We start from the raw sequence: 23,743 nt of genomic DNA, 5'->3' as shown, positions 1-23,743 counted from the left end.
AAACTATTGGCAAATGACTTTGAAATGAGAACTAAAATGATTTGAATCTTGAAGAAAGAACAACAGAAAATGTATCAGGTTAAATCAGAGAAACATGAACATCACGATCAGAATTAAAAACAAACAAATAAAAAAACTCTCAGCCTGACTCAGAAAGCCAAACATTATAATCAGAGTTACTGGAAACATCACTTGACCCTGACCACTGCTGAGAGTAGAGCTTCAGCAACACTTCCTGTTGGCATTTGATGTGTTTTATAGTTTGATGAAGTTACACTGCGACCCAGTGTTTTCTGTTTTTGTTTTAAGTTTTATTCTGGGAATTGTGGCTTTCTGTCTTGTATTTCCTCTTTTACCTCTTTTAAAACACCCACGTCCAGTGTTTAGTGTTCAGTGTTTTGGGTTTTGCTTCACTGTTGTCTTGTCTAATTAGGTTCAGCTGTGTCTCCCTCCTGTGTGCCATTTTCTTGTTACCTTGTGTGTATATTTAGTGCGTGGTTACATCTGTTCTTCGTCGGAGCGTCTGCGTATCATTCTGTGTATCATGGCTGTTGCTCATCCTGTTCATCTTCCCCAGTGTCTTTCCAGCTACGTTTCCATGTTTCAGGTTGTTTAGTTTTTAGGTCTGCAGATGTCTGTGAGCACACAGAGCAGAGATCTGAGCAAGAGCAAATGCCAACAACTCAGCGAGAGGGGCTGTTATTATGTGTGTAAATGGATAATAGCAAACACTGAAATACATTTCTTGCACACAGCAATGGATTTTGTAAATTAAACTTTTCTTCGCTCAAAATAATTTTCTCCTCAAAATGCAACAATTGTACTTGCAAAGTTTTTTTTACGTGCGCTCAGAATAGCGGCACAAAAACAGACACCATAGCCATCTGCCACGACTGGTTGGGGTGAGGCACACCTTTTTAAATGGTAACTGTAACAAAATACATTTACTCATATTTTGTATTAAATACGTGACCCCGGTACATGTATTCCATTACTCCCCAACACTGGAGGCCATAAGCAGATTCTGTTTCTGTGCTGTGATGAGCTCTGAAACCTGACTGAAACTCTTCAAATAAGCCATTCCTCTGCAGATGATCTGTTAGCTGTTTGACAACTACTCTTTCAAGAAATTTTGAGATGAAAGAAAGCTAAGACTAATTAGCTAAGACTGCTGGGTCAAGAGAAGGCTTTTTAAGTAACTGTTTAACTACTGCCAGCCTGAAGGCCTGTGGTACATAGCCGAATACTAGAGACAGGTTGATCATGTTTAAGATTGAAGCATTAATCAATGGAGGGACTTCTTTGCGCAGTCTTGTAGGAATGGGGTCTAAAAGACATGTTGATGGTTTGAGGAAGCAGTTACTGAAGTTAACTCAGAAAGACCGATTGCAGAAAAAGATTCTATATTAATATCAATGGTATTGAAAGTAGCTGTAGATAATATTACATCTGTGAGATGATTATGAGTATTTTTTTTCTCTAATGGTTCAAATTTTATTTGTGAAGAAGTTCATGAAGTCATTTTTAGTTAACATTAAAGGAACGGTTGAGTCAACAGCTCTCTGACTTTTTGTCAGCCTGGCTACAGTGCTGAAGAGAAACCTAGGGTTGTTCTTATTTTCTTTAATCAGTGATGAATAGAAAGATGTTCTTGCATTACAGAGGGCTTTCTTATAATGCAGCAAACTAAAGCTAAATGATGATCTTCTAACTTTGTTTTACGCCTATTTGTCTCCAGCTTATAAGTTATCTGCTTTAAGGTGCGTGTTTGAGTGTTATAACAGCGAGTCAAGTACTTTTGATTTGAGGTTCTCTTTTTCACATGAGCTACAGTAACCAGAGTCATACTTAGTGAGGAGGCAAAATTATTAACAAGATGATCGACCTCTGTTGGAGTAGCGTTCAGATATCTGCTCTGCTCTGTGTTGGTACAGGGCACTGAAGATGATAACAGTGAGTGAATATTTCAAAATTCCCCAAAAGAAGTGTAGATGAGTATTTAGTGCTTGGTGAAGTTACTGTGTTCACTGGTCTGTGTCAGAGTTTCTTCCTCGTCAGCAGCTGCAGTCAGTTCCTGCTGTAACAGCTCAGTGTCTCTGCAGTCTGACTGAGGGAGGTTTTTGTACGACTACAAATCACTGTGTGAACACATAAGCACTGTTTATTTCATGAAAACTTTGACAGTAGTAAACTGCTGCATCTTCAGCCTGAACTCCATTGATGGTCATAGAGAAGTCAGAGCTGCTTCCACTGCCACTAAATCGAGATGGTGTTCCTGACTCAAGTGTTTTTGCCCATTTTATTAGGAGCTTTGGAGCCTGTCCAGATTTCTGTTGATACCAGTACATAGCATCATCACCATCATCATATCTGTAAACAGCTGGGCTGGTCCTACAGGTCAGAGTGACAGTGGATCCAGGAGTAAATGTCACTACTGGAGGTTGAGTCACAGTCACCTGACCGCTGCATCCTGCAGACAAAAACAAATCATTCATTTACCAGCAGAAATCAATGAGAGAAAAAGCAGCACATCATGTTTGAAATGTTGCTGAGTGAATGAACCTGTAAAACAGCAGCAGGTCAGCGTCCAGATGAGGATGGTGATGAGAGTCATGGTGGTTGTGCTTTCTGCTGTGTTGACTGACAGATGTGAGTCCTGCAGTGTTGAACTCACAGGACTATAAACCTTCTCAGTTCTCTGGAGGATCAGCTGATGATGCAAAGCCTCCTCTCTATGGAAATGATTTCTCTGCTCTCAACAAACAACAAAGCAATGTGAGAAGCAATACTTTTTAGAACTAAAGAAATTATCATGACATGATTATGATTCTAACAAAACACTGGAAAATACTTCAGAAAAGCGATTCTTTTTAACATCTGGATTAAAATGGCAGGTTAGTTGGAAAGCGTAGATTTTACTTTTTGAATGAAGCAAAACTATGAAAACATTCCTAAATTATTTTCTTTTAAAAGAAAGCCATTTGAACACAAACACTTTTATCATAAATATTTAAACTGTGAAGTTTACTGGGGAAAATAGTTAATTTTCAGTGGTTAGATGCTTGATCAGAGTGTGGGAGGTTTTTGTACGGCCACTTAATGAGTTTGTATCACTGTGGAGGACTCTTGGTGGAGGAACCAAACTCATCATTCACTGTAAGTATCTAAATCTTCTCATTACGACAAAATATTATACTATTACTCTTTGAAATATGTCATCAGAATGTATTTAAACATTGTGTGTTAAATTTTATTCTGGGTGTTTTACACGATGTGTATATAATTGGGTTTAGTCATAGTAGCTGTTATTGAAAACTTGGTATCAGAAAGTGTGAATATATAATACAGTATCATGACTGATTGTTTATATAGTTCTGAAAATTCAAATTATATTTTGAATAAATCTATTTTAACTAAGTTTTTTGTATTCATATGTGAACAAATATTTTTTGACAATATCTGAGGCTGAAAATAACACGAGGAATCTTTGATTTTATTTATTTGTACAAACAGTTAGCTGGATAAAAAGGTTTTACATTCTTGCCTTAAAAAATAAAAGAGTTTTATTTAGATGCAATTTAACGGTTCCATCGCTGAGTTTATGGTTCAGTACTTTGAGGTAGTAAAATGGAAGTGAAACAAACAGATGGCAGTCTGTACAGACGGTTTATTCTTTCAGTTAAGAAAATAAATGTAGGAACTAGATGCTGTACAATATAATTACTTTTATGGCAGATTTAGAAAAAAAAAAAGATATTTGACATAGGGGAAAATTCCAACTTTAAATGTAAAATTACAACTTTGTCATTACTTGTCATTGTTATTTTTCCATTTCTTCCACGATGCTGTTAATCTCTGTCATGTATCATAACTGTGTCATGTTCAGCTCTCTGTCCTACAGCAGAAGTTAATCTGCTCCTTGTGTGTCCCTGCTCTCCCTTCCAGCTGGCCCCATGGTCAGACCCTCAGTCTCTCTGCTTCAACCCTCCTCTGAGAAGCTCTCTGGAGGCCCAGTCACACTGGCCTGCCTGCTGACCGGCTACTCTCCTCAGGGAGCTGAAGTGAGATGGGAGGTAGATGGCACAGAGGTGACAGAGGGGGTCCTGAACAGCTTAGAAGAAGAGAAGAGTAGTCGCTACAGCAGCAGCAGCACCCTGATGCTGAGCCAAGAGAACTGGATGAACGCAGAGGTGTTCTCCTGCAGGGTGAACCATCATGACCACCGGCAGGCCAAGTCCTTCCGCAAGAACCGGTGTGAGGGCTAGAGGGGCTGCTGAAGTCCAGGACAGGAGCTTAGTGTGAGGAAGCAGGAGATACATCCCTGCTGCTCTGATCAATATGAGTTTGAAAGTTTGAAAAACAAATTATTTGATAACAACAACTTACACAGTAATATGTGTAGAAGCTGGATGTGAGTGTGCCTAATAACTGCCATATTAATGATTCATGTTTTTGCCAATAAAGCTTGCAGTGATCCATATTATTAAGTATTTTTGTCTTATTTTTAAATGTAGTGGGTCTATAATTGGAGCACGTTGTACAATACATTAAACTGTTTGCCTACTACATGAAAAATCAATTCATGTATCTCTAAATCTTACTCTTACTGAACTCTTCAGTTTAAATTGAAACTACCAAGCGATCCAACAAGTAGAAACACCCAATTACTCTGAATGTTTTATGTTGCATTATAACATTTTTAAGAAAGTTTCAGTCACAACCAGCAGCTTAATTAATGAGTAATTAAATATAGGTTTTCACTTTAGAAGTAAATTGAGTGTAATCAGAGTACATTTTTTTGAAATTGCAGCTCATTTCAAATTCAGAGTTTCAGCCAGATCGATATATATAACACAAACTACTTCTGTGTCATTTGGCACATAATTAGTTGCAGATGAGATGAGAATTTCTTTTCTAAGGCAAAGGATGCTTATCAAGCATCATTTGAGTAATTAGAAAGGCAAAGGTTATATGTAGGGTTCTAATTATATTATAATTATAGGTTCAGTCCTGCATTACACCAGACACATTATAAGAGAGAGACATGGAACTGATTTGAAATATAGGCAAACACACATCTGTTGTTGTGAAACAGAACAGGTACATATAACGTGTAAGTTGATCCTTTTCTCATTCAGCTTTATTCAGAAAACAAAAAAACAACAACAACAACAAAAAGTTTTTTCCATGAAAGTATGCAGCTTTTTTCTGTTTTCTTTTGGGAAATAAAAGCAGGAATATAGTGTGTGAATGTGAGCGTGAATGAATAATGTCATTGTAAAGCGCTTTGGGTGCCTTGAAAAGCGCTATATAAATCCAATGCATTATTATTATTATTATGCCAAAGTGTCCTGTGAAAGCTCTTAATGATCTGAAAAACATTGTTATTTGTTTGTCACATGTGTTGTATAAATAGGATGCTGAAAAAAATGAAACTAAAAAAATAAATAAAAATACTCCCCAAAATACATCTTATATACAGATGTAAATCTGTATTTAGTGCTTGGTGAGGTTACTGTCAGCTCTGTGTTCACTGGTCTGTGTCAGAGTTTCTTCCTCGTGAGCAGCTGCAGTCAGTTCCTGCTGTAATAGCTCAGTGTCTCTGCAGTCTGACTGAGGGAGGTTTTTGTACGACTACAAATCACTGTGTGAACACCCCACCGCTGTGGTAACTCTGACAGTAGTAAACTGCTGCATCTTCAGCCTGAACTCCACTGATGGTCATAGAGAAGTCAGAGCTGCTTCCACTGCCATTAAATCGAGATGGTGTTCCTGACAGTAGCGTTTTTGCATATTTTATTAGGAGCTTTGGAGTCTGTCCAGATTTATGTTGATACCAGTACATGGCATCATCACCATCATCAAATCTGTGAACAGCTCGGTTGGTCCTACAGGTCAGAGTGACAGTGGATCCAGGAGTAAATGTCACTACTGGAGGTTGAGTCACAGTCACCTGACCGCTGCATCCTGCAGACAAAAACAAATCATTCATTTATCAGCAGAAATCAATGAGAGAAAAAGCAGCACATCATGTTTGAAATGTTGCTGAGTGAATGAACCTGTAAAACAGCAGCAGGTCAGCGTCCAGATGAGGATGGTGATGAGAGTCATGGTGGTTGTGCTTTCTGCTGTGTTGACTGACAGATGTGAGTCCTGCAGTGTTGAACTCACAGGACTATAAACCTTCTCAGTTCTCTGGAGGATCAGCTGATGATGCAAAGCCTCCTCTCTATGGAAATGATTTCTCTGCTCTCAACACACAGAAGGCAAGAAGGGACACAAAGTCAGAAGAAAAATAATTTGGATTAATACTATTATACATTATACAAACTTTAATGATACCACTGACTTTTTATGGAATGGAGGAAAATATAAAGAAAATATAATTCTGCATTTTTAATGTCTGGATCAAAACAGCACTTTGGTTGGTAAGCTTACTTCATACTTTTGGTAACAGACATTGCGCTCTATTGTTGTTCTAAGTATATTGCCAGAATCTCATAATTCATGTTTTAGAAGCATTTTACAGTTCCTTAGCTTTTCTTTCTTTTTTTTTTTTTTTTGTTAATAAAACTTTATTTTATGTCTGCCTTTGTCTTTCAATTGGTAGTAGTTCAATGAATCAATTATGAAAATGATTTAAAATCATCAAAAATGTAAGTAAATTTCTTAAATCCTCCTTTGGATTTAATGAGGTTTAAACTGTGATGATTTAGTTGAGAAAAGGTTCATTTTCAGCAGTGTGACAATTGTTCAGAGTGCAGGAGGTTTTTGTACGGCCAGTTAATGAATTTGTATCACTGTGGTACACTTTTGGTGGAGGAACCAAACTCATCGTTGACTGTAAGTACCAGAAATGTTTACTTTGTGCAATACATAGTAGCTCTTTAAAAGAAATTTGCAGAGCAGAACATTGCTAAAATTAAGTTATTATTAATAGTTAATCATTTTTTCATTATTAAGTTGTTAGAATAAAATTCTGTCAATATTCATTCAGTCTCAGTCAGTTGCCGAAAACAATGTTCAATATTCTTTTTGTTATCGTTCGTGCTTATATAATTATTTTAAAGTTAAATTTTTTAAACTAATGTTTGGTGTTAGTGAAGTTGTTCCTCTCAAAATATGACTGTTCGATTTTAATTTTATTTTCACTTATGAATTTTAAAAACCATTTAAGTATAGGGGAGACCGGGGATAGTTGTAATGTGGGTCAGTAGGGCTAAGTTTCAAATGATGTGACTCATCCTGTGCATGCCCAATTCAGTTCTGCTATCACATGTGAAAAATCAGCACATTTTGTCAAACACAGACAATTTAACACGAAAAAAAGTAATTTGTATGCCAAAAAGTAAGTTTTTCTACTTTATTTCAATTTCTAATAGCATTATGTGCTTTGCAGTTAAACTCATCAAACTTAAATTATGTTATTTGTATGTCTATGGGGATATATTCTGTGTTGGTCTTTAGTGCTAATGTTTTAGCCGTTGGCTGTATTGTTAGCTAGTTCATGGCCATAGGAGTCTGGGTCAGTTGTAACAGCAACAGTCTGAGTTAGTTGTAACAATAATGCAGATGTTACAACTTACCACACTATTACTTTAACTTATATTAAACAAGTTGGGGCAACGACATCAGCAGAGAGAGGTTCACTGGTCGCTTTTGTATATGCGGTTGATGCCATTGGCAACACAATTCCTCCACTGTTTGTGTTCCCACACATACATTATGCAGACCACTGTGTCAGAGATGGACCAGTAGGAAGTATTGGTAGTGGAAATAAATCAGGATGGGTGCAAGAAACAGATTTCCTCATCTTTCTGAAGCACTTTGCAAACCACACCAAGGTCAGCCATGATGAAAAGTAATGGAATTGCGATGCTGGTGAACAACTACATTTTTTTAGCTTCATTGTTATTTTCAAAATTGGTGCAAGAGTTGTAGGTTATAATGCCCACTGAGCCAATGAGGCCAAACTCAAGGAAGACCAACCAAAATTAATGAAATATTCAGTTGCAGAAAATTCCATAATTTGTCTTTTTTGGGGGGTTGGAATATGTTCAAAAGCTAGATTTCTGCATTCTGTCACACACACATAGCTACATAAATGGCTCTAAGTGCATTCATGTGTTGAATAAACAAAGATTACATGTTAATGTTTTGTTAGTACCCTTATTTCATTGTGTTACATTTCACCCCATGATATGTTACAACTAACCCAGACTATGGGGTTAATTGTAACATTTCACTCTTTGTGTTTGAGACCATACCATGCAATGGGTAATTGTGCTGCAGAGAAAATAGCTGCACTATTTAATAGCAGAGACATGTAAATACTTTGCATTACATTTTGAATCCACTACCTTAAAAGAGCTCCAATTTACAGACAGAAATGTCAAAAATGTTACAACTATCCCCGGTCTCCCCTAAGTATATAAGTGTGAATTTCTGTTGTGAACATATCAAAAACTAAAATTATTTTTTCAGTGCATTCAGATCAGTTTTGTCTTTGTGGTTCAATTATTTTACATTTAAAGAAGTGAAAGAAACAGATGTGACATTTGAACCATATTCACATGTTTATGCTAAAAGTCAGAAAATTATCCTACATGTCAGTTAGTGACCATAAAAGTAATGTTTTTATTGACAATCACTGTCACTTTTCAGATGTGTTTACCAGGTTTCATTCCTTTCTTCTTTGTCTTCTTCCCCCTCTTCTCCACCTTTTCTCCTCCAGCGGGTGTGGTGAGGCCCACTCTGACCGTGCTCCCACACCAGAGCAGTGGCACTCTGGTGTGTCTGGCCAGTGGGGGTTTCCCATTAAATTGGAAGCTCGGCTGGAAGGTGGGGGGCACCAGCACATCCTCAGGGGTGTCAAACAGCTTGGAGGCCCAGGGTACAGACGGTCGCTACAGCTGGAGCAGCACCCTCAGCCTCTCTGCAGACCAGTGGAGGAAGGCGGGCTCAGTGACCTGTGAGGCCAGTCTGAGTGGACAGAGCCCTGTCACTCAAACCCTGGACCCTGACCACTGCTCAGAGTAGAGCTTCAACAATATTTCATGGCTGTGAAGCATTTTATATTTTGATGAAGCTACATGTCTCCTCTGTTGCGATATTTCTGCAGATGTTTGACTCTATTAATCTAAATGCAGAATTCATCAGCTATTCATATTATATTGTGCTTTAAAACCATGCTGTAAGAAAAAGAAAACAAGTCTATATCACAAAATAAAATTGCAGTTTATGAAAAATCACTTTTGTGTTATTGTTTTTCCATTACTTTGCATATAAATACTTGATCAAACCTCCATATTTCTCTTAGATATATATACATTTTAAAGTGTAGTAAGTTTTTTTTTGTATTTTATGTATGTAAATATAAAAAAATACTGAAATATTTCTTTATACATATTAGTTTCTATCAGGGCACCAAACAGACCTGCACAGGATTTTTTGTTCATTGAGATATATTTAAGTAATTTTTTTAATAAACAAAGCTGTGTATTTCTTCAGTTTTGTTTAGATTAATTGTGTTTGTGCTCTTGTGGTGTCGAGTTAAACAGTTATTGCAGTCTGTCACTCTGTTTTTGTACAGCTCTAAATCACTGTGTGAACACTCCACTACCATGATCACCCAGACAGTAATAATCTCCAGCATCTTCAGCCTGAAACCCACTGATGGTTAAAGTGTACTGAGAATCAGATCTGCTGCCACTGAATCGAGACGGAGTTCCTGAGGAGCGAGTTGATGCTTTGTATATAAGTAGTTTGGGAGGCTGTCCAGGTTTCTGAAGGTACCAACTGAGATCAGCACCAATATTTGAACTTCCTGTTGCGCTGATGGTCACAGTCCCACCAAGACTGACAGACTTGACTTCATCAGTCTGAGTCAGAAAATTATTGGCAAATGACTCTGAAATGAAAGGAAAAACATTTAAAAATGTATTTTTATTCACCAAAGAATAAATGTACACATAAAACGAGCTGAGTAAATTTCACCAAACAACATTCTCCTGAAATATTCTTATTGGTTTTTTGGATCTCTCACCCTGACTCAGAAAGCCTAACAAAAGAACCACCAACATTGGAAACACCATCCTGACTCAGTTTTCAGTGGAAGTGCATGAGAGCATGTGTGACAGCAGAACTTAAACTGTGAGGAGCAGTGATGCATGAAAGTGTGCAAAACACACTGTAGGAGGAAACCACCCACCTCTCCCAATGAAACAGAAAACACAGAGGTCATGTGAGAAAAGGATCATAAAAACTTTTCATTATATTTGTCTCATTAACAGATGCATGGTTCCCCTACTGTCATACATCTGACACTAAAGACACTGATTGATTTTGATTATTCTGACAAACTGAACTTTATTTTGAAAAAGAAATATATGAATAGTGGTTTAAAGGAATGAATAACAAGCTGGTCTAACATTATTCAATTCTCTAAATAGTTTAGTCCTGTACAGCTCTCTAAAACCCTGAGAAAGGGGGTTTATGCTCCATAGTAAAAGCCATAACTCAGGTATTTGATATTTTGAACTATGTACAGATGAACTGTATCTTTTCTGAAAAAATAAATAAATAAATAAAAGACTCTCTTTTCTCCAATGGTGTTATGACTTGTCCTCTAATTTCCTGCACACAGCTATTTTTTTCTTAAAGACTGTATTGCTGTTACTTTGATGACCCCAAATTTTACTGAGAAATATTCAGTAACATGTTTTAATATTTTATATTTTTTTATAAAACACTCTTCAGTTTCAGATGCATTTTGAATTCCTGAAAATAACTGCATTATGTTGGCATTTTGCTTAAACCTCACAGAGCTGTTTGATTGTAAACTGATAATATCTGATAATAATTATTGAAGCTCAAAAAGACCAAATCCTCAGACTATGAGGTGACATACTAACTACTAATCTAGCAGGTTGTATATGTTACGGCATGTTTAATTTTAAAGTCAGGTCTCTGTCTATGGCGGGGTCCCAAATCCCAGTCCACGAGGGCGGGTGTCCCTGCAGGTTTAAGATGTGTCCTTGATCCATCACAGCTGATTTAAATGGATAAATTACCTTCTCAACATGTCTTGAAGTTCTCCAGAGGCCTGGTAATGAACTAATCATGTGATTTAGGTGTGTTGACCAAGGGTGAGATCTAAAATCTGCAGGGACACCAGCCCTCGTGGACTGGGATTGGGGAACCCTGGTATGAAATTAATCTAATTTCCCCAAAAAATCAGTATTCTGGAGTGCTGTCTCTAATCTCCTGCAAGAGATCATCGCTGCAGCACAATAATCCCTAACCAGTTTAATTTGATATTAGTTTTAACTATACCAATGTGATTGTTCTCACACATATGTTTCAACACAGTAATAATCTAAATCTTCAGCCTGAACTCCACTGATTGTTAGTGTTAATTCAAGTATGGATCTGATTCTGCTGAAACAACAAAGATCTACCAAACTGACACTAACTTATTTTGTCAGTTCTGAGTTGAGGTAATTACAGATTTCAGTGCTGGCTCTGCAGCTCAGAGAGGTGGGCTTATAGACTTATAGACAGCTGTCCACCCAGCAAAACATTAAAAATTGTCATTTTACAGAAGGACAAAAATTTCTGTATGATACTAAAACTATAGAAAACTATTTTGCATGCAGGGTGCACGACAGATATTCAAATTAATGCATGGGTCAGTGATCACACACCTGCACCTATGGAGTCCGGGTGGAAATTGTACATTGCTGCTGTACAAATAGTGCCCTCTTATGTCAAAATAAGAGAATACACATAATATTGACTCTGATACATGGATCCAAAAAGCAGACTGGACATCAAATCAGGGCACCTTTTTTTTTCCTTCTGATCAATTTTAATTTAAAAAAATTAATTTCTGTTTGAACATGTTTTGTCTGACTGTGTCTCGCTTGTTATTTTGTGCCTTTTGCATTTGATGTATTTCTTTATAGTGTGGTTGCATAATTTGGCTTGTTTGCCTATTTGCATTTCCTTATATAGTTTTATGCCATTTTGCAATTTTTATATAAATGTGGGCTTTTTGTGGTTATTTTATGCTTTGTATGTTTTGTCATGTTTTCATTGTGGGGTTTTTTTCCTTGTTCACACTTCTGTTTACTGTCTTTGCACTGACTTACTATGAACACCTTTCTTTTGTGTTCAGTTCTTCACCTAGGAGGTCAAAACCTTTTTTTCCACATTTTGTATGTTACAGTCTTATTCTGAGGAAGGGTGCAGAAAAATTTCTGCAGCATTGAACATCTCAAAGAGCACAGTGGCCTCCATTCTCCCAAATATTGAAGAACTGAAACCACCATGACTCTTTCAGTCATCAGGGTAGAAGGGCCTTAGACGTGAACAGCTCAGTGTCTCTGCAGTCTGACTGAGGGAGAAATGTTTTCTTTTCACAACTACGACCATTTGCACTTGGATGAGTAACGAAACGTTTCTCCCACAAAACGCTACGTCCAAATCAAGAGAATCAACTTTTTGGACATTTGCAAAACATTTTAAAAAATTTCAAAAAGATATTTGATGAAGTCCGGTGATTGTTGTTGATCATTTTCATTATTTATGAAACAAAGTTGATCTCACAGTCTGCCAAATAACTTCCCTAGAAACTCATTCACTTTTACAAATATCTAACTTTATGTAAAAATGTAGATATTTTTAAATTTCTCTTAAATGTTAATTAATATCTTTTTAGTATTTTCCAGTTAAGATATTTCAGAGTAAGTTTTGGTTATTTTCAAGCATTAATTGTCAAACAAAGTGTTTGTGGATTTATTTCTTTATTGTTTTTATTTTGAAAATGACTTATTTCAAATACTGATTTATGGATTTCTACTAAAAAATTTTTTTAAAGTGTCAGTAACCACAGAACAGCTTTGAGTTCATGGATGATTGATTGTGCTTGAAGTTTACTAAAAGTCCCCAACAAATATGTAAACATCACTTTCTGTCATTACACTTAAAAAAAGATGTGCTCATGAACTTTTACTCATATTTAATGATAAATATTAAGATTGAATCACTATAAACACAGTTGTATACTTCTTTAGTTTTAGTTTTATTCAGTGTGTTTGTGGTTGATGATTCTTGTGTTAGTGGATCAGTTATTCTCATCACAGTCCAGCACGCTGCACCTGCAGCCTTTAACCAGACTGAAGGAGGTTCCTGTACTGCAATAAATCACTGTGTAAACACTCAGCTACAACGACAGCCCAAATAGTAATAATGTCTAACATATTCAGACTGAAACCCACTGATAGTTAAAGACTGAGAACCAGATCTACTTCTACTGAACTGTGATAAGGTGTTAGGGTTCAATGTTGAGAGAAGAATCCATAAAAAACCACAGATCCAGGCGTGTGCAATTTAGACGGCATTTTAATGAACACATGTGTGAGTTCAACAACCCAATCAGTGTTGAACTGTCTTTCTCATATTCAGACAACTGTTTTATGGGGTTAAGAATTGTACAGCCCCCCTTTTCTGTTACTAGGCAGATTTACGTCACACCAAAACCACAATGACTTTTAACATAGAACATCATCTTCGTGTCGACGGCTGATGCTTCCTGTTAGCCCGCCTTCACTGTCGCTTATCTCCCTGGAACATCAGGTGCACTTCCTGTAGAAAATGTCACTCATACAGGCACAACTTTGCAGTCTAAAACTCATTTAGTAGGTAAGAGTTTATATCTGTGTGTGTGTGCACGTGCAGGCGCGCTGCTGTGTACTGCGTGACGTGTCATGACCTCTCACTATTTGTCTGTCTGTACGTGCAGAGTTTGCATCTGCTTTCTGAACCTTAGTTGACCTCAACTTAAGCAACTTGAACTTTCCCCTATCAGTGATCCCTCTAACTAAGTGTGTGTTAATCAACGATACATGCATAATAACACCCTGCTCTTTGGCTTGCACTCACTCTGCTTTCGGTTTCACTTCTGCAAAACATGCTCTGCAGACGCGTTTCCTGTCTCATTTTGGCACAGAGAGTATTTTCCTGTCTCTGCCCTCTACACAGAGATCATAAAAGCATTAATAACATTTAAATTATAGATTCAACTCAACCATTTAAAATGGTTCTTCTTTGGACCTGTAATAAAGGCTAATATACTACCAATATATTTGAACATCTGAATGCATCTATGAAAGCAACATCCCTATTAATACTGAAATGTTAATGCTGATTATAAAAAATAGCAGCAAATAATAGCAGGAAAATATTTCTATTCCTCTCAATCCCCTCTCTTGGTGACCCTTAAAAAGGGTCACCATACACTTATAACATTACTCTGACCCTCTCTAGAAATGCCAGCTCCCCCTAAGAACACTCCATGGGTAAAGTCAGGTTCGTCCTTGGTCCCTCTCTCGTGGAAATCTTCTCCTGTAAAGGATAGAAAACACTTTCTCCCTACTTTATTCAAACCTGATTCCAACTAATATTACTCAAAACATGAACCTAATTTTGTATTTGGTTTTGACTTTATATTTTATATCTCATTCAACCGTACTCAGCATTTGTAAAACTCTCACAGCACTGCCTTTAAGAGAATCGAAGGAAGCACGTCTCTGCATGTGCTTCCTCTTTGCTCCTTATCTGATCATCAACATCCTGTGCACAAAACTGTCACTGCTGCCAGGGCCTACCTCTCCTCTAAAGTCACCTATCACAAACAAAATCATCATAAAATCATTATAAGGGCTTAATCTACTAAAAGGATCAAAGAAAAAACAACCACTTTAATCACTAAGTGTAAGCACCTAGTTAATTGCTCCTAGATAAACTTCATCATAGCTAAAAGCTGAACTCTAACTGTATTTTGAACTCCCATTTCCTGGGTGATAACCTGTTTGAATATATCATTTTATTTCATTTTGCTGCTTTTAATGTAATGACTCCTTCTAACTTAAACTTTATCAGACTTAACCAAAATATATAAGCTTTCTCCCTTTGCTTCTGTTTTAAACAACAACTTTTTTACTTCAACAAGCATTTGTTATTCTGTAACTGCATTTTATATAAGAGGACTAATTTAGAACTGCATGTGTTATCTCCGTATTTTACATGTCACCCCATTTAGTTACCACCGAAACTCCTATTCAGTTCCTCTTTTCTGTCACTTGTTACCGGGCCAACTCAAATTCAGTTAAAAGCTAAATGAATTTCAGGCCCTAGGCCTCACCTATGTTTAAACCATATGTGTTTGTAAGCGTGAATGCTGTTTATCCTTCTGTTGCTCCAAGTCCCCTACAATATATCGACTGAGACATAACGCTCATCGAAGCTTATGACCTTCAAATGGACCGAACCTCAACTCTGTTAATGAGCATGATTGCAATGTGTAAGAAAAAATCATCTCTACATATATAATCTCCAATATTATTCATTTAAGTCCATAACACTTTTAACATCCTCATAAAAAGCTCTCCTCTCCCCTAGAAATAAATCTATTTACTATCTGTTTCTAAAGCCTACATTATAACAACATTCTAACATTATGTCACTGTGACAACTTATCCTAAAAATCAAAAAGAAATCCCACATTTTCTACTCATCAAATGTTCACTATTTTCCCCAAAGCATATCCTTTATTCCCACAATTTCCCCTTTAAGTTTGGTGTACAACTTCTTATTAACCCCAGCAATTTATCTCCTAAACCTAATTCAGTTCATTTTAATCCTTTCTTTTAACAAATCCTCAGTTTTACTATATCTAGATTATCAAACAACCCCAATCATTATAAAATCCTAGTAAAACCCCTTTCAAATTAAACAAATTAAATCTTAAACCCCTCTCTTTTTTGACACATCTCATGTGGCAAAAAACTCAAAATGCTCCACCCAAGCTTAGGAAATTAAAAGGAAAAAAGGTTAGTCCTTTCATTTCTCAGAACCGCTCAGCAATTCTCCTCTCCGGTGTTTTGCTTCAGCCCTGAAAACCTGTGTTTAAGGAACAAAATCAATTTAATCATCATGTCAAATCTCCTCCAACTCGTTGCTCCATGGAAAGTCTGGATCCTTGGAATTTCCTGAAAACAAAACCTGTGCCTTACATTTCATACTCAACTCTCCCTTTATGATCTAGTCTGTGTCATGACAAAAATAACCTTAAACAAAACAGTTATTAATCCTGAGTTACCTCAGTTAATGGTAACTTGAATCTCATCAAACAATGTTTCCCCTTTTAGCATTTAGCATTCTATAGTGTAATAACATAATCCAACCCCAGTAAATAATTTTCTCGAAACAAACATCAATATCCCAAAATCAGCATCCCCAGATTTAAGTCTCCCACTTGTCCTGCTTATGGCAAAAGCAAAACAAAGCATCCCCTTTCTTTTCCTCACATGATAAATCTGTCCACATTTATTCATTCCCACCTTAGTCCAGTCACTCACATTCACTCACACTCATCCACACATGATATTTTTTGCTGATCTGCAGCCCTCCGCGCACGTCATCAGATGCTCCACATCAGCAAAATGAGCTCAATCATTTGTTTTAATTCGTTTTCCTTTTTAGGAAAATAGTTCTCTATACTTTTGACTGGATTGAATCGATACAATCCATTTTTAGACAGAGACTTGCCGCCAATCAGTCTCTGATTGTAATCAATTATAATTCTGTAAAGCCCACCTGATTTTCGTACTTGGTAATTTTGTCAACGCCGTCCGTTCGCTGTCTTCCAGGCCTGCTTAGAACAAAAATGAAAAAAGAGAGCTGATTATTAGCTCATCAAAGTACCAAACAAAATCACCTGACAGGTTTTTTCCTGAGTGCACTTACTACTACAAAAAATTTTTTCTCTGGGCCCCTCTCAGACCTATCCAGGTCCAATCAAACTCCCTCTCTTGAAATAAAACAACAGCCTCAAAAATCTGAAACAATCTTAAATTTCACCCGTTCAACACACCGAAAACCTCGTCAAAAGATCAAAGACCGTTTGCACAATGTCACCCTTCCTCACTTTGCCATGTGTTCATTCAGCACAAGATAAAAACCAATTGTCAACCACATATCATCCTTAAATTATAAATTTCCTGTCCAAATCTGCCCCTCTGAACAGACCTGACCACCGTAATCAACTATCCTGATACTTTACCATTATATTTCGCCAAATACTCTTCATCAGCCCCGATCTCTCTTGAACTGAAAGCCTCCGACACACACGCACACAGGAAGTGTCTCTGCTCCAGCTAATTTGCATAAACCCACAGCTCAACAGCCAACTTAACAAGAGGAATACATGTTTAAACCTTATCACATTATTGAATTATTTTCATTTTCTTTCTATACTAATCACTTACTTTGATAAATCAGTGCAAGAGCACTCCTAAGTAATTACTCCTCTTTTGTTTTTGTTTTTTTTCCATAACTCACTCCCTTGTCATACAGCTTCGTTTGAGTTATTCCACAACAACTCTATTTTATCCAAGTGTGTTTTAAGTGTATTTTCTTCAACATTCACACCATTTTAACCCTTATGAACTTAACAGGCTGATTTAATTACATATGTTTGTGTTCTTAGCCAAGTTTTAATCACTATCTATGCATTACTCTTCATGAGCTTATCTCTGTAAGGTTAGTGCATTTTCTGTTTGTATGTGTGATTTTTATAAATGTTTCTTTTGCAGTGTTTCAAACTCCTTTGACAGGGTGTATTTTCTCTCTCTGGTTCATCACTGGTCATTGTGAATGACATTTCCCCTTCGTCTGTGCCCAGTGGCCTTACCTGTTAAATCCCGTCTCCTCCAGTGACTCCAAGGTCACTCCGGGACTTAGGTTCGAGCAATCGTGACTGCGCCTTGCCTTAGGTTGTCCCAGGGTTTCGAGGTGGGATCTTACCCGTCATGGGCTGTCCAGCCTTCCATGCCCGCCTACTACAGTGGCCAACTGGGCAAGGGTGTTATCAGATCTAGGGGACACACTGGTTCTGGAAATTAAAGGAGTGTAAACTGCTTTCTTTATTAAACTTTCCAACAATAATTTCACATGTAACAGTTTGTGTACGTGCATTTTCAATTCATTAATGTAATTGTTAGTTCCTGTATTTATTTCTCTCGGTCTGTCTCTTTTCTAAAACCTGTAATTAATATAATTTTATTACTTTATTACTTTTTCTTAAAACATGCATTCGCTTCATCTTCTTAGAATTTAACTCTGTCTATTTCTCTGGGTGCTCCCCTGACATCATCAGTCACACACACACACCTTCCTGTTTCTTCAGGCACCAGGCAGACTCTGTCTCCCCTTAAATTTCACAGTCTACAACCAATCAGTAATTCTACTAAATCTTGATCCAAAAACAATACACTTTCATTTCATTCACACACATTTAAATAGAGCTCTTTCAAACATCAGGACAATCAACACTCCTTCTCACACAGGACCATTCTTTAGGTCAGTTTTATAGCATCAGTCACCCAATAATCTCTTAACTGGGTTTCCCAAGTGTATATACTTATGTGTTTTCAATCGGAAAAAATAAACTCAACCTGTCATAACATCTCTCATGGATTTCTTGAATTAAAAGCACTTTCAAACTTTAACACATCCTACTTTTCATCACACATGAAATATATTTCACACTCCTTTATTTCATACACCCCTTTGAAATGCTCTAACCTCTTTCAGACGCCATGACTCGTCTCACACGCACTGCCTTTTCTCTCTCAAACTTCCCCTTTTCACTTACTCAGACAAATCACCCAGTCACTCAAATCAAATACTGACAGCATTCACACAGTTAAAATCACACAAAATACGCTTTCATACGAGTATTTTGGACATGCCTTCCATGATCAGAAAGAGCAAGCCAAAAGAAAAAGAAAAAGAAAACTGAAACCTCTCATCGTCTCGCAGCTTCTCCCCACACACACATAACTGAAAAATAAAACACACCAACATTTATGGCTCCCGAAATATACATCTATCAAAATTCAGTCATTTTCTAATCATTTTCTATACATCCACACTAATATATTCAAACTGTATTTACACTCTCATAATAAGCAAAACCAACCTCTTATATACAGGCATTTAGCAAAAGCTCTCAGTCCTCTCGAAATTGAAACCACCTCTCTGCGCGTCACTGCTGCTCATTTGCATTTACACACACCATCCGTGCACATCCGGCTGTGCATTACTGACACAGAGACTGATCTTACTCATAGATCTCATATTTTATATTACAGACGTCTTATTAATTACAACTGCACAGATTTTTTTTTTAGGCCTCTTAAATCCTATAAATTTCGACAAATTTACCCATAACGGTCCAACCGATAAAAGTCCCTGACTTTTTTGCGACCAATTTTAGCCAGTATTCCGTCCCTGACGGTGGCCCGATTGCTAATGCCCTAACCAAATTTATCGTAGCCAAAAAAGCGCAAATAGGGGATTCGATCGATCCCCTAGCAATTTCGGAGTTTCCCAACCTCTCCCCCGCTGTCGACGGTACTATCCCTACTCAGCGGTAGGTCAAGGGTCAGCGTCCTGCCCAGGCGCAAGCGTTACCAAGGAGAAAAATGCGCTTCTTAACAGACGCTGCTGTCGTCCTAGAAAAATTTACAATAATTTGAAACAACAATCCAAGCCCAAAACAGGATTAAGATTGAGGCAGATCTACCTTTGTGGACATAGGGGACTTGAACCCACGAGATGACCATCACAAGATAGACCCAATGTCCAGCGGGACTTGAACCCACAGAAATGACCAATTTCCCTACTTTCTACATTTCTTTGGGACTTGAACCCAGTACTTTTACTTATCACTCATCATTACTTCATCCAGCATGCTCATGAAATTCCCATCAAACTCAAAACAGACCTTCACCAGTAATTACAGTGACCAGGCTTTTAATTTGACATGCCCAATGTGACACCTTTTGGAAATATATTTCAACAGGCAGTGTCTTACCTTCAAATGCCCCGGGGAATGCCTGCTCACTTTCACCACTGATTACCGTCTGCCCGTCCAATTACCACGAACCCCGGATCTCACCAAAACCCCAACATTCCCTCTCTCTCACCGGAACGAGCCCCCAAATGTTAGGGTTCAATGTTGAGAGAAGAATCCATAAAAAACCACAGATCCAGGCGTGTGCAATTTAGACGGCATTTTAATGAACACATGTGTGAGTTCAACAACCCAATCAGTGTTGAACTGTCTTTCTCATATTCAGACAACTGTTTTATGGGGTTAAGAATTGTACAGCCCCCCTTTTCTGTTACTAGGCAGATTTACGTCACACCAAAACCACAATGACTTTTAACATAGAACATCATCTTCGTGTCGACGGCTGATGCTTCCTGTTAGCCCGCCTTCACTGTCGCTTATCTCCCTGGAACATCAGGTGCACTTCCTGTAGAAAATGTCACTCATACAGGCACAACTTTGCAGTCTAAAACTCATTTAGTAGGTAAGAGTTTATATCTGTGTGTGTGTGCACGTGCAGGGGCGCGTGCATGCTGTGTACTGCGTACGTGTCATGACCTCTCACTATTTGTCTGTCTGTACGTGCAGAGTTTGCATCTGCTTTCTGAACCTTAGTTGACCTCAACTTAAGCAACTTGAACTTTCCCCTATCAGTGATCCCTCTAACTAAGTGTGTGTTAATCAACGATACATGCATAATAACACCCTGCTCTTTGGCTTGCACTCACTCTGCTTTCGGTTTCACTTCTGCAAAACATGCTCTGCAGACGCGTTTCCTGTCTCATTTTGGCACAGAGAGTATTTTCCTGTCTCTGCCCTCTACACAGAGATCATAAAAGCATTAATAACATTTAAATTATAGATTCAACTCAACCATTTAAAATGGTTCTTCTTTGGACCTGTAATAAAGGCTAATATACTACCAATATATTTGAACATCTGAATGCATCTATGAAAGCAACATCCCTATTAATACTGAAATGTTAATGCTGATTATAAAAAATAGCAGCAAATAATAGCAGGAAAATATTTCTATTCCTCTCAAAGGTTCCTGAGAACAGCTTTAATTTTCAGTATATAAGAAATTTGGGGAGTTTCTGAAAGTACTGAACCATGTTAGAGCAGCTTAACCTATAGTCCTTCAATACTAGGCAGTTGTAGAGGATGATTATTCTACTTTAAATGACTCCGACCCCTTATTGGAGGATTTCAGCTTCTTCCTTTGGGACAGAAGTTTGCGGCCCCCAAATGCAGGCGAACCTTGAAGAAACAGCTTTGTCCAAACTGCTAGAAGTTGTAGCAAATGGCACGTTTCTTTTGTTTTTTTTTTTTTTTTAACTGTATTTATTTATTTACTGTACTTATTTCTCTATTTATGACCGTGCTTTTATCTCCTTTTTGCTGTTTTATATGAATTTATATGAATCAGTATAGTGTTGTCTAGTTTTAGCAGCTGTGATTAGGACGTCTATTTAAATTTGGTGATTAAAAAATCCTAATTAGAGATCATAAGCTGCCTTTGATTTAGACATGTCTGATATTTTTGTAAAAACACAATATATAGGAATATGTTCAAACAATGCACAGAATGCTCTGTGAGTCTGCTGTCTTCAGACGACTGGTAAGAAATGTAGCAAGGAGACATTAAATACTGCACAGAAACAGTGCTGCATAATGTGGCTGTTATTTGTGGTGTTCCTGAAGTCATGTTCAATGTTGTGTTGTGTAAATACAGGATAAAGAAAAGACAGGGGTTGCAAACTATTCAGTCTCTGGCAAAGCACCACTCGGACATCCTGAAGACTAAACTGCATGAAGTGTGTCTGGTCCTCATTGAGGAGGTATTGCACACTTTATGTTTCTTATATGTGTTTCATGCAGTTACTTTCCCTTCAAGTGCATACTACAGCCTCAACTGATGATCTGTGTGTGAATGTGTGTGTGAATGGGTGGATGACTGGTTGTGTAAAGCGCATTGGGGTCCTTAGGGGCTAGAAAAGCGCTATACAAATACAGGCTATTTACCATCTTCACTCACATTTTAGGTGAAAAACCAACGCTCAGCAGTAGCCTGTGAGGCCATACATGCCATCGATGAGCTCTACATTCAGCTCCAGAAAACAATGGACCCAGAAGTTGAAACAACAGGCCGAGCTCTATTGCTGAAGCTTGCACAGACCAACAACAACTTTATTCATCAGGAGGTCAATCTGGCGCTTGGTGGAAAATTGCAGCCATGGACGGATTCTGAGTGCTCTGTTTAACACAGGACTGAAGTAAGAGGAGAGAAGAGGCTGTAGTGATTTTATCAGAAGACATGAAAGAGAGATCATGTTCACTGAGTTGTGTGTCTAATATTGTCCTTTCTCAGCCATCGCTGTGTGGCAGTGAGGAATAGCACGGCTCAACACCTGCACCAGCTGGCTGACAAACTTGGAGCAGCCGTCATCCTGAAAGCAGGAAGCTTCACTGAACGCTTTCTAATTGCTGCCTCTACAATGGCAGGGGATGCTGCACCTGAAGCCAGGTGGGTACTTTTAAAAAGGTTTGGAAGTGCATTAATGTGCGAGTCTTGTTTTATTTTATGAGCGTTTACACAATTAATGAAAATTAATGACAACTGTAATCTTCCACAGGTACCATGGGCAAACAATCATCAAGAAACTGGCCCTTCACAAGGACTTTATGAATTTGTGGATGAAGATTGTCCCTGAAAAAGACAGGCGTCCTGTGGAGAAGAGCTTGAAAAAGGCTAATAATTACAGGCAGCAGGTCAGCATCCAGACTAAGCTCTCCTCTCCAGCAGGACCTCGGATCCCCAGATGTGACAATGCAAGGACTTACATGAATTATTATTACATTATTCGTTATTATTGTTGTTATTGTCACGTTTTAGAGTTTCTTAATGAACGATGGAAATTAAATCACTTTTTTTTTCATCTGAATTAAAATGGCACTTTGGTTGGCACATATACAGTTTTTGTTTTTGTGTCAACAAAAATCAATACATTCTTAGTTCTCTTGTTTTCATTTGTTTTTCATTTTTAAATGATTTGGTATGTTTATCAAGATTTAAAGTCACTTTTATAGCATAACCAATTAAGAAATATTATAGAACATTTTTCACAAAAAATCAAACTGATTTGGCAGTAAACAGTTGTTTCAACACAGAAGTTGTAAAATAGCTTTACTTGAAAAAAAAAAGTGGTTAGATGCTTGTTCAGCGTCCAGCAGGTGTTTGTGCGGCCACTTAATGACTTTGAATCACTGTGGTGGACTTTTTGTGGAGGAACCAAACTCATCAGTTATAATAAGTACCCAAATCTATCAAGAATATAACTGCAGCAACAAGACATTTACTCTCAAAAATCAGAATTATATTCTTATTACATATCTGAAAATAAAATATGAAAAATGTATTTATATAAATAGATTATGTCTGCTAAAACTTAACACCAAAATAAATAAACAGGACACTTCAACATTGTGTTACTTTCATGTTAATTAAAACAACTTTGCAGTCCAATATGGTTTTTATTCAGCTCAAAAATGAAAATTCATTTTAACTACTTGATGAATGTGAATAAGGCTGCGGAGACTCAGGTCGTTTGGAGTGGAGGGCCCACTCCTGAAGACCTTCTATGACTCTGTGGTGGCCTCAGTCATCTTTTATGGTGTGGTCTGCTGGGGCGGCAGCATCTCTGCTGGGGACAGGAAGAGACTGAACAGGCTGATCAGAAGGGCCAGCTCTGTTCTAGGATGCCCTCTGGACCCAGTGGAGGT

The 23,743-nt window shown here is 37.6% G+C and overlaps 5 gene segments (V, D, J or C); 2 read left to right on the top strand and 3 right to left on the bottom strand.

Annotated features, from left to right (window-relative positions):
- Positions 1–2,135: 2,135 nt before the first annotated feature.
- LOC120434973 lies at positions 2,136–2,753 on the bottom strand. The segment is given in 2 exon segments: positions 2,136–2,470; positions 2,563–2,753. Coding segments are annotated over 2 exon segments (387 nt in total).
- A 71-nt stretch (positions 2,754–2,824) lies between these two features.
- LOC116315954 lies at positions 2,825–4,480 on the top strand. The segment is given in 2 exon segments: positions 2,825–3,156; positions 3,946–4,480. A coding segment is annotated over 1 exon segment (312 nt).
- Positions 4,481–5,626: 1,146 nt separating this feature from the next.
- Positions 5,627–6,253, bottom strand: LOC116315945. The segment is given in 2 exon segments: positions 5,627–5,967; positions 6,060–6,253. Coding segments are annotated over 2 exon segments (378 nt in total).
- Positions 6,110–9,231, top strand: LOC116315935. The segment is given in 3 exon segments: positions 6,110–6,146; positions 6,760–6,843; positions 8,735–9,231. Coding segments are annotated over 3 exon segments (426 nt in total).
- Positions 9,232–9,599: 368 nt separating this feature from the next.
- Positions 9,600–10,105, bottom strand: LOC116316134. The segment is given in 2 exon segments: positions 9,600–9,910; positions 10,046–10,105. Coding segments are annotated over 2 exon segments (360 nt in total).
- Positions 10,106–23,743: the final 13,638 nt, after the last annotated feature.

This window comes from Oreochromis aureus, linkage group 19 (genome assembly GCF_013358895.1).
Source record: "Oreochromis aureus strain Israel breed Guangdong linkage group 19, ZZ_aureus, whole genome shotgun sequence".
In the NCBI taxonomy this organism is placed as follows: Eukaryota; Metazoa; Chordata; class Actinopteri; order Cichliformes; family Cichlidae; genus Oreochromis; species Oreochromis aureus.
This window is presented reverse-complemented; position numbering and strand designations above follow the sequence as displayed.